At 39.1% G+C, this 15,673-nt stretch overlaps 1 protein-coding gene across 2 annotated transcripts in view; it reads left to right on the top strand.

Annotated features, from left to right (window-relative positions):
- Positions 1-15,673, top strand: part of ARFGEF3 (ARFGEF family member 3) — a 189,846-nt gene that overhangs the window by 36,984 nt on the left and 137,189 nt on the right. Inside the window, exons 1-3 of one of the 2 annotated variants that reach the window (XM_017848991.1) lie at positions 10,099-10,149; positions 12,132-12,213; positions 15,024-15,155. In XM_017848991.1, coding sequence (XP_017704480.1) covers positions 12,208-12,213; positions 15,024-15,155 — 138 coding nt within the window. In that variant the 5' untranslated portion in view covers positions 10,099-10,149; positions 12,132-12,207. Of the gene's footprint in view, positions 1-10,098; positions 10,150-12,131; positions 12,214-15,023; positions 15,156-15,673 lie in introns of those variants that run through there. The other variant, XM_017848989.1, reaches the window with a different exon arrangement.

Raw genomic sequence — 15,673 nt, 5'->3', positions numbered from 1 at the left:
GGGGGGGGTCTCACCATGTTGACCAGGCTGGTCTTGAACTCCTGACCTCAGATGATCTGCCCTCCTCGACCTCCCAAAGTGCTGGGATTGCAGGTGTGAGCCACTGCACCTGGCCACCTTTTCCCTAATTCTAAAGATAACATGTTTTATTCTTGAAGATCTTTAAAATGTAGAAACATGTAAATAATAAAACCAAAATCATCCACATTCCCAAAAGGCAAAGTGTTGGGGGGCAAGTTCTTTCCAATCTCTCCCTCCCTCCTCTGCCTGCGCTGTATGTGTGTGCAAGTTTTTATTCAAGAGGACAACCATGTATGGTATGTAATCTGCATGATAGTCTCATATTTTTGTGTAACATTTTCAAAGTATTTTCCTGTGTCAAAAAAAACTTTAGAATACTTTTAGTGATTATGTATTATTCCGTTCTATAGATGTACCATGATTTCTTTAACCTCAGTTACATTATACATAAAGATACAGTAAACATCTTTGCATAGAAAACAGCAAAGTTTTCAACATCTATGATTATTTTCTTAGAAAAGGCTCCTAGCAGAAGAAACCCTAGTTAAAGGCATACCAATATTTTAATTTCTTTATATATATTGACAAAGTGCTTCTTATGAAAACGTTAAAGAGCAGACATTTTCCACAGTGCCATAAGAAGTGGCTCTGTGAGGAATTAAATGTGTCTGTGGGGGTGAGGAGCAGCTTACAGCATTTCACAGCGGGAAGTTGTAAAATTGACATGTAGGAGATAATGTGAGGAAATGTTAAAATGGATTAACAATGGACAGAAAGAAAGGAGTGTCTTGGTAAAAAAAAAATCTTTACTGGCTTACTGTATGTAAAATGTTTAACCTCGTTCTTGGAATGTAGTTTGAGATTGACAAATGGTAACCATTAAGGTCTCATGTGCCAAGGCATGAGCTCAGGGGTCCATTGCCTGCCCTACCTCTTGTCCAGGAGTGATTTTTTTCTCTTCCCCTCCATCCCTCATCAGTAAATGTCAATAATACAGTCATGCATGGCTTAATAATGGGGATAGGTCCTAAGAAATGTGTCATTAGGCAAGTTCATTATTATACAAACCCCATAGAGTGTTCGTACAGAAACCTAGGTGTACAGTCTACGATACATCTAGGCTATAGGCCTGTTGCTCCCAGGCAGGCTGTGCAGCATGTTACTGCGTGAATACTGTAGGCAGTTGTAACACAATGGAAAGTGTTTGTGTAACTAAACATAGAAAAGGTGCAGTAAAAATGAGATATGGAAGATAAAAAATGGTGCACCTGTATAGGGCACTTACCATGAACGGAGTTCGCAGGACTGGACGTTGCTCTGGGTGAGTCAGTGAGAGAGAGCGTGGCGAGTGAATTGGAATGCCGAGGCCATTACTGTACACTGCTGTAGCCTTTATAAACACTGTACACTTAGGCTACGCTAAATTTATTTTTTAAATGTTCTTTCTTCAATAATAAGTTAACTTTGGCTTACTGTGACTTTTTTATCTTAAAACTTTTAATTTTTTAACTTTTGATTCTTTGAGGTAACACTTTGCTTAAGACACAGATTGTCAGTTGTATAAAAATACTTTATATCCTTATTTTATAAGTTTTATTTTACTTTTATTTTTATTTTTTTATTTTTTTGAGACGGAGTTTTCCTCTTGTTGCCCAGGCTGGAGTGCAGTGGTGTGATCTCAGCTCACCGCAACTTTTGCCTCCTGGGTTCAAATGATTCTCCTGCCTCAGCCTCCCAAGTAGCTGGGATTACCGGCATGCACCACCACGTACCCGGCTAATTTTGTATTTTTAGTAGAGATGGGGTTTCTCCATGTTGCTCAGGCTGGTCTTGAACTCCTGACCTCAGGTGATGCACCTGCCTCAGCTTCCCAAAGTGCTGGGATTACAGGCATGAGCCACCACGCCCAGCCTTTAAGCTTTAATTTATTTTTTAATTTTTAAACTTTTTGTTAAGAACTAAGACACAAACCAGCATTAGCCTAGACCTACACAGGCTCAGGATCATCAATGTCACTATCTTCCACCTCCACCTCCACATCTTGTCCCACTGGAAGGTCTTCAGGATCAGGAGCTGTCATCTCCTATGATACCAATGCCTTTTTCTGGAATACCTCTGGAAGGACCTGCCTGAGACCATTTTATGGTTAACTTTTTTATTTGTAAGTGGAAGGAGTATGCTCTAAAATAATGATAAAAATATAGAAAATATATAAACGAGTAAGATGGTTGTTTATTATTATCAAGTGTGATGTACTGTACCTAATTGTATGTGCTATGCTTTTATACAACTGGCGGCACAGTTGATTTGTTTACACTGGCATCATCACAAACATGTGAGTATAGTGTTGCATGATGTTAGGTCAGCTGTGATAGGAAACTTCCCAGGTGATTATGGGACCAACGTGGTCTGTCATTGATGGAAACACCATCGTGCGGCACATGACTGTATTTGTCCCTCCTTATTGAGTGGTTGTGAGAGTTATTGGGATCAAGTGCCTGAGCTCTTAGCACGGTGACTGGCATGCTGGAGGTTTTAATAATGGCACTTCCGTGACTCAACTGCCACTCTCCTTACATCAGTCAAGCTTAAAGAGTATTTTCTTTAGATTACGCAAGTATGCTCTAGAGTTATTATATTAAATTGGTACAAATGGAAAGTATAAAAAAAGAAAAAATTCTCCCATGCCACTATCTGGAAATACCCACTGCTGACATTCAGCTGAGCTCTTTCTTAAATAATGCTCTAATTGATTTGCATTGCTATATATTAATGTTTGTTTTTTATTCTGCTTGTTTAGATTTTTCTCATATACATGTGTGCTTTTTGTAAGCAAATCATGGACAATAAAAGTTGATATCTTGAGGTAAAGTATAGGCATAACCATTTTATGTTATTTAGAATTATTTCTACTAGATTGAATCATATGAAATTGCCAATATTCAATCTCTTCTGACCTATATAAATGCCAGTTTCATATGCTCAACTTAATAATTGTGATAGACTTGCTAAAAATCTTGAAAGCCTGCAGGAGAAAAGGGATTTTATGTTCACAGTTATATCCCTAGGGCCTGAAACAGTGCCTGATGGGTGAATCCAAACTTTGTTTTGAAATAGAAAAGGATTGCTACTGATAAAAATAATTTCATTAAAATAGAAATGAAATGGAAATATATTTTAACTGCACTGTAGAGAAAATCAATTAAGGAACCAATTTAGTTCCAGTTGGGCCAATGGAATTGGCCGTGGCAAAAGCTTAATCAATGAAAATCAATCAATGTTGGTGTAAACTGTTTAAATGTAAAGGACGCATATTCATTAACATGAATAATAACAACCCGAATGTCACAACAGTGAGGGTAGAAACCTTTCGTATGCAAATTAGGAAATGGCATGACTATCAGGAAAGGTGCTGGCTGTGTGGCTTGAACTCAGCAGCTAGTTCTAAAGCCAAATTTTTTCCACATATCCAAACTGCCTACACCTTCTCCTAATTACATACCAACTGTCAACATAATGCACTGCTTCATGAATTACCACTCGAAATAAGAGAGTTCACATTATTTCTTTGATGCCTGTCCCCATTCTTAACATAGTGGAACTTTAAATTACCACTTTAAAGCAGTGTGCCTTACACATAGTTGGTGGGAGCTGGCTGTTCTCATAGACGTTATGTCATAGGTTTGAGGACATAGATTTTCAAAACAAATGGTCTAGCCTAGGCACGACAGCCCATGCTTGTAATCCCAGCACTTTGGAAGGCTGAGGTGGGGGGATCATTTGAGGCCAGGAGTTTGAGACCAGCCTGGGCAACATAGTGAAACCTGTGTCTATTTAATATTTTTAAAAAAGAAAAGAGATGGTCTAAGTCTGAATCTTGCTCTGTCATTTGCAAACATATGACCTTGGACAAGTAACCTAATCTCTCTTAGTTTCAGTTTGGTTGACAATTAAATGTCTACCTTCAAAAGTTATAAATAAATAGTAAATAGGAACATGTGTAGCATGTTACTTTGTAAGCCACATCTAAGCCATTTCAACCAGAGCTATGATTATGATGTGAGGAAATTCAGACAGTTATTTGATAAATGGCTTAGATCACAGAATCCTAGAATTTTAGAGTATAAGCAGACCTCAGAAATGTAAGATATCTTCATACCTCTTCTCACCCAGAGCATCAAAGAGGAATCAGCCTACCATTCAGGAATGTATTTGGGGTTACTTAAAGTTCACGTTTTCCCTTTATTGATTCTACCCATCCATGAGCATGGGATGTGTTTCCATTTGTTTGTGTCATCTATGATTTCTTTCAGCAGTGTTTTGTAGTTTTGCTTGTAGAGGTCTTTCAACTCCTTTGTTGGGTATTCCTAAGTGCCTTATTTTTTGCAGCTATTTTAAAAAGGATTGAGTTCTTGATTTGATTCTCCACTTGGTTGCTGTTGGTGTATAGAAGAACTACTGATTTGTGTACATTAGTCTTGTATTCGGAAACTTTGCTGAATTCTTTTATTAGTTCTAGGAGCTTTCTGGAGGAGTCCTTAGGGTTTTCAAGGTAAACGATCATACCATCAGCAAACAGGGACAGTTTGACTTCCTCTTTACTGATTTGGATGCCCTTTATTTCTTTCTCTTGTCTGATAGCTCTAGCTAGGATTTTCAGTACTATGTTGAAGAGGAGTGGTGAGAGTAGGCATCCTTGTCTTGTTCCTGTTCTCAGAGGGAATGCTTTCAACATTTCCCTATTCAGTATTATGTTGGCTATGGGTTTGTCATAGATGGCTTTTACTATATTAAGGTATGTCCCCTGTATGCCAGTTTTGCTGAAGGTTTTAGTCATAAAGGGATGCTGGATTTTGTCAAATGCTTTTTCTGCTCTATTGAGATGATTGTGTGATTTTTGTTTTTAATTCTGTTTATGTGGTGTATCACATTTATTGATTTGCATATGTTAAACGATCCCTGCATCCCTGGTATGAAACCCACTTGATCATGACCATACTGCCCAAAACAATCTATAAATTCAACACAATCCCCATAAAAACACCACCATCATTCTTCACAGAGTTACAAGAAACACTTTTAAAGTTCATATGGAACCAAAAAAGAGCCTGCATAGCCAAGGCAAGACTCAGCAAAAAGAACAAATCTGGAGGCATCACACTACCTGATTTCAAACTATACTATAAGGCCATAGTAACCAAAACAGTGTGGTACTGCTATAAAAATAGGCACATAGACCAATGGAACAGAATAGAGAACCCAGAAATAAACCCAAGTACTTACAGCCAACTGATCTTCAACAAAGCAAACAAAACATAGTGGGGAAAGGACACCCTTTTCAACAAATGATGCTGGGATAATTGGCTAGCCACATATAGGAGAATGAAACTGGATCCTCATCTCTTACCTTATACAAAATCAGCTCAAGATGAATTAAGGACTTAATTGTAAGACCTGAAACTGTTAAAATTCTAGAATATAACACTGGAAAACCCCTTCTAGACATTGGCTTNTCAAACTATACTATAAGGCCATAGTAACCAAAACAGTGTGGTACTGGTATAAAAATAGGCACATAGACCAATGGAACAGAATAGAGAACCCAGAAATAAACCCAAGTACTTACAGCCAACTGATCTTCAACAAAGCAAACAAAAACATAGTGGGGAAAGGACACCCTTTTCAACAAATGATGCTGGGATAATTGGCTAGCCACATATAGGAGAATGAAACTGGATCCTCATCTCTTACCTTATACAAAATCAGCTCAAGATGAATTAAGGACTTAATTGTAAGACCTGAAACTGTTAAAATTCTAGAATATAACACTGGAAAACCCCTTCTAGACATTGGCTTAGGCAAGGATTTCATGACCAAAAACCCAAAAGCAAATGCAATAAAAACAAAGATAAATAGCTGAGACCTGATTAAACTAATGTGCTTTTGCATGGCGAAAGGAACTGTCAGCAGAGTAAACAGACAACCCACAGAGTGGGAGAAAATCTTCACAATCTATACATCTGACAAAGGACTAATATCCAGAATCTACAGTGAACTCAAATCAGTAAGAAAAAAGCAATCCCATGAAAAAGTGGGCTACGGACTTGAATAGACAGTTCTCGAAAGAAGATATACAAATGGCCGACAAACGTACAAAAAAAATGCTCACCATCACTAATGATCAAGGAAATGCAAATCAAAACCACATTGCAATACCACCTTACTCCTGCAAGAATGGCCATAACCAAAAAATAAAAAAACAGTAGATGTTTTTTGTGGATGTGGTGATCAGGGAACACTTCTACTCTGCTAGTGGGAATGTAAACTCGTACAGCCACTATGGAAAACAGTGTGGAGATTCCTTGAGGAACTAAAAGTAGAACTATCATTTTATCGTGCAATCCCACTACTGAGTATCTACTCAGAGGAAAAGAAGTCATTATTTGAAAAAGATACTTGCACACACATGTTTATAGCAGCACAATTCACAATTGCAAAATGGTGGAACCAACCCAAATGCCCACTAATCAATGAGTGGATAAAGAAAATGTGGTGTGTATATATATATACATACATACAATGGAATACTACTCAACCATAAAAGGAATAAATTAACAGCATTTGCAATGACCTGGATGAGACTGGAGACTATTATTCTAAGTGATGTAACTCAGGAACGAAAAACCAAGCATCATATGTTCTCACTGATATGTGGGAGCTAAGCTATGACGATGCAAAGGCATAAGAATGATAGAATGGACTTTGGGGACTTGCAGGGAAGAGTGGAAGGGGGTCAAGGGATGAAAGACAACAAATATGGTGCAGTGTATACTGCTTGGGTGTTGGGTGCACCAGGATCTCACAAATCACCGCTAAAGAACTTGCTCTTGTAACCAAATACCACCTGTACCCCAATAACTTACAATTTTTTTAAAGTTCACGTTTGTACTTGTATTGAAAGATAATTATTGGTAAATCCTAACTCTTCCTTTGTTCACCTATTTTAATTTCCCTTTGTCCATTGTTACCTGACAGCCTAATAAAGCTGGTCTGTTAACCATGACAATGCAGTTAAGGAAGTAGGTTCAGTCTCTTCTTCATGACCAGATGCAGCATCACAGTGTGGATGATGCCTTCCTCATGCATATGCAGCACTGCTAATTATTCTTCTTTAAGAAATAATGGCATGTCAGGACATGAAACCTGGGGCCACTGCCTTTATTTAATTAGGCAAGAATAAATTTGCACATGCCTCTGCATTAAAAATAATCGCTTAATGTAATCGAATGTTGGTTTTTGCCATGCCCTTTTCCCAATGAGGCAGCATCTAGAAAGATCAAAAGATGATTTATTCCAGTACAGTGTGTGCAAAGGGGATTGAGTGTGTGCCATGTTGCATTTTCATTATAAATTTCATCCTGAGACCCAATTAACAGGCCTGTTTTCTCTTTCATTAAAATCACTTTTAGAAAAAAATGAAAGTAGGAGGGTTTTTATGATATCACAGAGCAAGCAGCAAAATTAGTTATGCCCCATGAATTTCCTTCTTTTGCACATGGGTTCATTTCCAATTGAAGTCAGGATCTGAGGCTTGTGATACTACTCTAGGGGCTGCTGGGTCTGAGGGGATGAGAGGCCTTGGATACAGATTAGTGTGGTCCTGTTACCAACCGTGCTACTACTACAGTAAATTGTTCTCATTCATGTTGATTTTTGTTAGCTATTTAAAAGCATTAGACTGGTGGGTACACTTTTGTTCTTACTAGTATTTACTAGCAAAACCCCTGTTTTTAAGCATTTCATTTTAAGTAAATATCTATTTTGTTGTTGAAGATAGGGTCAGAAGCAACTACTTTGCAATAAATAGCACTATTAACATTGTAGACATTTTCTTAAAATATTGGTCCTCAATTTCAACAATAGAATTTTATTTACTATAAAATGTTTATAGTAACCTACACATACACCTACACACACACACACACACACACACACACACACACACACACACACACACACAGATATACACACAAACACAGCTACCCAGCGTTCAGTGTAGCATCTCTTCAAAGGCCGTCCTAGCAGAACCCCAGCCAGGTTACACTGCCCTCTTCTCTGATACAGACCTTGAATGTTGAGCAGAGTTCTTTACCATAAGGACAGAGACTCCTAACTTGGGATCCATGTAGAATTGGGGTTTGGGGACCTGAGGATTACAGAATGATAGGCACCCTCCTCTAGGAAGAGGGTCCTTTGCCAGATTTTGTGAGTGAGTGTGTGCGTGTGTGTGTGTGTGTTTAAGAACTGAAACAGGTTAAGAAGCACATCGATTCTAGTTTTGCTGTGATCTTATGAGACCAAAGAGGTTGAAAGGAACTTGGTCTTGGGAGTCAAATGAATTTGGGTTTGAGTTGTCTGCAACAAATTTTAACTGTGTGGCCTTGGGCAGGCTACAAAACCTTTCCAAACCTCAGTTTTCTCAAATTTACAATAAGGGTAAGAAGGTTGTAGTGACAGTTAAGATGAGATAAATAATAAGTGCTAATTTTCTTTTTTCTCTCTTTGTCCCATGAATACTAATGAAAGCAGGTACCTGTTGTGACCTATTCCTTGCTGGCCCTTCCCTAGCTCTCAGCATGCTGCCTGGCACACAGGAGGCACTCAAATGTTTGAATGGATGATGATTGGATAAATGGTTGAATGATGGAGTGCTTTGGTTTAATATCCAGATGAAATTTTTGTCTATAGTGATATTTCCCCAATGCATTTCTTTTCTTTTCTTTTAGACGGAGTCTCATTCTGCTGCCAGGCTGGAGTACAGTGGCGTGATCTTGGCTCACTGCAACCGCTGCCTCCCACGTTCAAGTGATTCTCCTGCCTCAGCCTCCTGAGTAGCTGGGACTACAGGCACACGCCACCACGCCCAGCTGATTTTTTGTGTTTTTAGTAGAGACGGGGTTTCACCATGTTGGCCAGGATGGTCTCTATCGCTTGACCTCGTGATCTGCCCACCTTGGACTCCCAAAATGCTGGGATTACAGGTGTGAGCCACGGTGTCCACGCAATGCATTCATTTTCTAAGGGAGATCTTGATGCTGTGCTTGCCTCTGCTGTGACCTTCCCAGGACAGTTAGCCCCTGTCCTGTGCAAAATCTTTCTGGGTACATAAAAAGATTTGAGGCCAGGCGTGGTGGCTCACGCCTGTAATCCCAGCACTTTGGGAGGCCAAGGTGGGTGGATCACCTGAGGTCAGGAGTTCAAGACCAGCCTGGCCAACATGGTGAAACCCCATCTCTACTAAAAATACAAAAAATTAGTTGGGTGTGGTGGTGGGCACCTGTAATCCTAGCTACTTGGGAGGCTGAGGCAGGAGAATCGCTTGAACCCAGGAGGCAGAGATTGCAAAGAGCTGAGATCACACCATTGCACTCCAACCTGGGCAACAGGAACAAAACTCCGTCTCAAAAAAAAAAAATTGTTTTTGATCTGCATGCGGAAGATCATGATCTGTGTTGGGCACTTTGTCTATATCAGTGCTGGACAAACTACAGCCTGTAAGCCAACTCTGGCTTTTTGCCTGTTTTTGTAAATAAAGTTTTATTGGAACATAGTCATACTCATTGATTTACTAATTGTCTGTGATTGCTTTTGTGCTTTAGCAGAGTTGAATAGTTATGACAGAGACCATTTAGAGTGCATGGTCTAAAATATTTATTATGGGGCTCTTTACCAAAAAAGTTTGACAACCTCTGATACATATGTTATACTACATATTATCTATATATTGTACTCCAACTCTGCAGGATTGGTCTTAAAATGCCCTTTTTATGGATAAGGGAGTTAAGACCCACGGAGTTTAGTATTTCGATTGAGACTACAAAACTTATCAGTGCTTAGCATTTGAATTCACGTGTATGTGATTCCACAGCCCGTGTTCTTTCTACTAACCACTCATATTTTTCAACTCAGCCAAAACCTAGTTGAACCACCTTCATCTACCAGTCCTGCTTGGTGACCATGGCTTGCATGGTGGTGATGGCCCCTGGTGGTGGTGCAACCTGGAAATCCTAGCATTTGTCAGCAACCTGGCTCAGGTCAACAGTATCAGTCGTGTGAATGTATAAGCAGGTGAGAGAGTAGAATAAGGATTTCAAGGGCTAATACTGCAGATGGCAGAGTAATATAGATAGGCGAACATATTGCTGCTTTCCAAGGGTCAACAGGTTGAGGATTTCCAAAAGGGTCCTTGTTGCTGCTGGACATGGCATCCAGTCTTGTTGGGTGCCCTTGGTGAGTAATGTGTAAATACTTGTACATTTTCAGCCCATAGCTACAGGATATATTTCCTCTTCCCTGGACTATTAGGCTGTAAGACTTTTGGACCCTCATGCTTTTTCCCTGCTATTATGCTGTTTCATTGGCCAATCTGACTCCAAATTCAAGTGGAAAGTTCTTTCACAGTGGATTAATCCTAGTGGAAATTTGATTGTTTCAAGGGTTTACAGATGAAATTCTGTGCTGCTTCTGTTAGCATACCATCTGCCCTTGGTTGCTACTTCTCACTCTATCTTCATGCTTCCGTTTAATTTTTCTAAGTTCTTAAACTGGTTAACATTGAATAAAAGAAACAAAATTGAAAAAAAAAATCAGCTATTCCTGCACTAATTGACTGCACCACTGTGTTTGTCTTGTAATTGTGACAAACTGACAATAAAATAACAGTGACAAAGTTACAGCCACCCAACTGGATGTAACACAGTTGGGTAATTTATCCATCTGTCAAAGGATGAATCTAATGAAAAATGGCTGTAGTGTTAATTGTCATATAAAAATGGATATTGTAACATTGGGTTGTTGAGGGACAAGGTGAGGATTAGGAAGGCAAACATTTTCCTGATTGTTTTGTAGTCTGTGTGGCTGGCATTATATTAGAGGAGTGTGTGACTCTCACTTCATCGGTTGTGAAGCTGCTGATGGAAGGATTCCATGGAAAAGCAGCAGAGCTGCAGAGTGGACAGGGAGAAATCAGAGCTATAATGAACTTTGTATTTCATTGTGTTCTACAACAGTAACCCTTATTTCTCCAACGATGAAATCCTATAGTCTAATGTGGTAGCTTTCACACTCTAAAAATCAATGTATCTTTCAGTTTATGCTGAAAATATAAAACAGATAAGAGTGGGGCTGCTCTGGTTTAAGTGGGGTAGAGAAACCTGGTAAAATGAAGTCACATTTCACTTTTGTGCTAGTGTAACTCCATAGGGAAATAATGGGTTGATTAAAATTCTTGGTCTGTTGTTTAATTATTTAAAGTAGATACTTCTAACAGATATTTTTGTCTTTTGGTTTATTCCTAAAATATTTTAATCTCCTTTTTTTCTAAGCTTTAAAATATCCAAATAGCTCTCCTTTTTTTTCTTCTTTTATCTCTCCCCTGACTCTAGATAATGTTGCATCTAGGCACCTCTTATCGGCCAGTGCTATTGATGGTTAATTTGTATTTCTGTCTTGGAAACATGTTCATTAAGAACCTGTCACAAGACTCAGATCTACCACTTGATGGAGATTATAGAGCAAATGTTAAATTTATAAATTATTGTTGAATCCTTTGAGTTGGGGAGGAATTGACAAACTAATAGAATTTTGGTATATATTGATGAGACAGAGTGCTGATGGTGATGCATATAATCTCCAGGTAAGGAAGAGGTAGAAGCAAGTCGTAGAAATCTACTTAATGATGCCTCCTAGAGTTGTTCACCCCCAGGTGTGCTGGGTGTGAGCAGTGGTGTTAATTTGGGAAAGAACAAAGCATGTTCACAGACTGGCTGGGATCCCATTGTGTACTAATGAGTGTACCAGGTAATAATTAGTGAAAGTCCTTGTGTTTGCTCTTCCTGTAGCCATACCAAGAAGGCAAGGGGTTGATGGGCTATCATTTCTGCACAGCTTCTTTGCTGTGTTTTCTCTTGAGCCCATGTACATTTTTATTATTGGTTATAGTTTTTTTTGTGTGTGTAGTGGTATTTGGGGGTGGGTGTACATAAGGCTTACATCACTTGACTGCCAGCTTTATTGAGCTCACATGTTGTCCTTATTTTTGCGTTTGCCAGGGAGAAATGCCTGCTGCCTCTCCAGTTGGCTTTGGAATCCAAGAATGTGAAGCTGGCCCAACACGCATTGGCAGGGATGCAGGTATGGCTTTGACTGAATGCAGTGGGATGATAGAAATTGACAGGCCACTTTGGCATCGAAAGGGCAAATAGTTAACATTTTAAATACTGGCTGTTTAAAGACTCAGACAGAAATGTGATTGAACTAGGAAATAACCATAGAGAATAACAGGATTTTCTTATATTCACCGAATTTCTCTGTACACAGCATTATTTCATTGAACCTTTGTGATCAGACACTGATTCATGTGGACATAGCTAAGCCCACAAAAATAGGGATTTTGTGTGTGTGTGTGTGTGACATCTTTCAGGAGAGTAAAGGATCCCAAAAAAGAGACCACAAGTTCATACCAATTCAAATCTTAGACATTCAACATCTATGGTTCTATATAATAAAAACTGATGGTAAACTGGAAAGATTTTGTTTTGTTTTTTATTCCACAGTTAGATTGAGGAGTGGATTATTATCTTTTATTTCCAGAGCAAGATTGGGAAGAAAAAAGAAATTTGGTTTAACAAGAAAAGTCAGATTTGCTTGAATACATTTTTTTGGTTTGTGTTTTACAGCAAACATAATGGGTCTAATTCTGATAGTAAAAAGGTGATGACTATGTAAATACACATACTTTTTAAAGTGGTTGGCCTCTAAGAGACAAGCGCTGTGAAGTTGAAGCCTGCAGGAGTTTGTTCAGTGTGACCATGGATAAACCACGGTGGCATTTGTAAGATGTCTTTTTATGTCAGTGCAAACTGCTTCATAGTTAGCTTTTTTAGTTCAGAGAAGTTCCCAATACCTTTTAAGGTATTGGGAAACTTATGAAATAATGAGAAAACAGCTCTTTTTCCCCCAGCAGATCGGAATTAGATAATGTATATTTTATACACAGCAGTATTTGAATCTTTTAAACATTATCAATAATGTTATTAAAACCTTTTGCTTTTCTCCAAGGTAATTGGGCCAACCATAAAAATAGTTGAGAATTTGTTTTCATCTGCCACTTTTGTTCCTTTTTCTCGAATGTTATGTAGATTTTGCATTTAGCTTCTCTTCCTTTTTTCTTTAACCCTGGAATATTCTAAGTTGCAGTGCCATGTTTTCAAGGGCTTACTGAATCGTGTTAACTGAAGCAACTTGGTGGGCTGAGTCGTCCTTTTACCATCCCCCGCTACCTCCTGTTAACTGTAGGCATATTTTAGAGCTTCTTAGTTTTATCACTTTAAATAAAATAAATTGTATGTAAACTCTAATTCTGGGCTTTCCTGAGTATACCACATGATTCGGGAAAAAAAAAAAAAAAAAAGTCCTTTTGAAAGAATATAGGCAAAATTTCAGGGAGTCTTAAGTAGAAATGTTTGAAATATTATTTTCAAGATCTTCAGTGGTGTGAAGGTAAAAGAGGGAGTTATTACACTGGATGAATCAGAATTTTCAAAGTTCTTCACAGGCTGCAACTCGAAGCCCCTTTGGAAAAGAACAAATTGAATAGGGATAAATATAAAGGTCTATACTGGGGTCCAAAAATCAATTGCACCAAGACAGCATGGAGGAAAATAGCTTAATTGCAGTCCTTGTGAATGAGAATTAGGGGTTTCAGGGTGAAATTCTATGCCTCTTTCACAGGCATAGAATGTACTGTGACAACCAACTAAGCTCATTTGACCTGAGAATGTGATCCAAATTATGTATCACTAGTTAGTATCAGACCACTCTTGAGGCCACATTCTAAGCACAAGTGAAACCTTATCTGGCAGAGAACATTTGGAGGAGCCTGAGGAGGTTTAGTGTGGAGAAGACAAGATTTGGGTGGACCTGATAGCTGGTTTCAGATCTTTTAGAAGCTTAATCTGTGTGTCTCTGGAGGAAGATGAAGGAGTAGAAGTTGTGGGCAGGTGGGTTTTGGTACAATCTGGAAAAAAATTTTATGAAAATGAGAAAGAGATAGAGAAAGCCTATCCTGCGAGGTGGACTCCTGGGAGTCCTCATAACAATGAATGTCTTCTTGTTGAGGTTTGGGGGGATGCATTTTCTGATGGGGAAATACATTAAGATTTCTGGATTCCTAAATAATTCCTGGATAAATGACAGGTCACATTAGGAAGTAAAAGATAAAACCTGAAAATGATCTTGTCTACAAGACCTTCTTTCCTGTGATGAAGCCACATTTAGAAGTGTGTGTGTGTGTGTGTGTGTGTGTGTGTGTGACTAGTGGGTAGGGCTAGATTCCTCTTAGCATGATCATTCTCCATCCCCACTACCTAAATACCTTATATGGCTGGCACATTAGAGTTTCACTTGATGGAATTTAGAATGAATAGTCCGATAGCAGGAAAAGGTCTTTGCCAAAAACCATTTACTCAGGGTTGCATGCATTTTTCTTTTCTTTAGAGACAGAGTCTTGCTCTGTCGCCCAGGCTGGAGTGCAGTGGTACGATCTTGGCTCACCGCAACCTCCGCCTCCCGAGTTCAAGCAATTCTCCTGCCTCAGCCTCCTGAGTAGCTGAGATTACAGGCACTCACCACCACGCCTGGCTAATTTTTGTGTTTTTAGTAGAGACAGGGTTTCACCATGTTGGCCAGGCTGATCTCGAACCCCTGGCCTCGTGACCCACCCGCCTCAGCCTCCCAAAGTGCTGGGATTACAGGCATGAGCCACCGCCCTTGGCCGCATTTTTCTTTTTATTGGCACATAGCATACATAAGTCCTTTCGTAGTGGCCTCCAGCTACACGCCTCCCCGGTAAGAAAACTGATCATCAATCCATAATAAGATACAACCAAATAAGGCAGCAGGGGAGAGCCTATCTGTGATCACTGCCTTGTGCCTCTTTACAGAAGCTTCTGTCGGAAGAGAGGTTTGTATCCATGGAAACAGACTCTGATGAGAAGCAGCTGCTCAATCAGATCCTGAATGCCGTGAAAGTGACGCCTTCGCTCAACGAGGACCTGCAGGTGGAAGTGATGAAGGTTGGTTTGACGTGGCCACCAGTGTGCGTCATTGGGACAGGAACACATTCAGATCCCCTGCACTTGTTATCTGAAAATGCGTCTGCGTTGTGGTCATGCTAGCTCGTCTTTCATTCGGAATGGATGCTTGTTATTCTTGCTCATGGACCCCCTAAATTACCCTGGTGGTTTAACATCAAAAAGGGACAATTTCAATAAATCCGTGAGATTTTTGGCCTTGTTCTGCATTAAAGGCTATTAGAAAGTATATTTGTAACCTATTAAGAGAATGTATGTGAGTAGTTCCAGCATGCGGTAGATCTGATTATTCCAGGTAGTCTGTCTGCTTTCATATGTTAAAACAAAGCAATAATAATAATAATAATAATAATAATAATAATAATAATGTTTTGATATAAACTGTTTTTCTGTGACTATCCAAGTTATACCCTTAAGCATCCTATGAGAAAATGAAGAAGACAATCAAGAATTAAGAGTAGAAATTCCTTCTTTTAAAATGTGCCTTTTTTTTTTTTTTT

Source organism: Rhinopithecus bieti, unplaced genomic scaffold, assembly GCF_001698545.2.
Source record: "Rhinopithecus bieti isolate Rb0 unplaced genomic scaffold, ASM169854v2 scaffold_31173, whole genome shotgun sequence".
NCBI lineage: Eukaryota > Metazoa > Chordata > Mammalia > Primates > Cercopithecidae > Rhinopithecus > Rhinopithecus bieti.
Note: the sequence above shows the minus strand (reverse complement) of the source record. Positions and strands in the feature narration are given on the sequence as shown.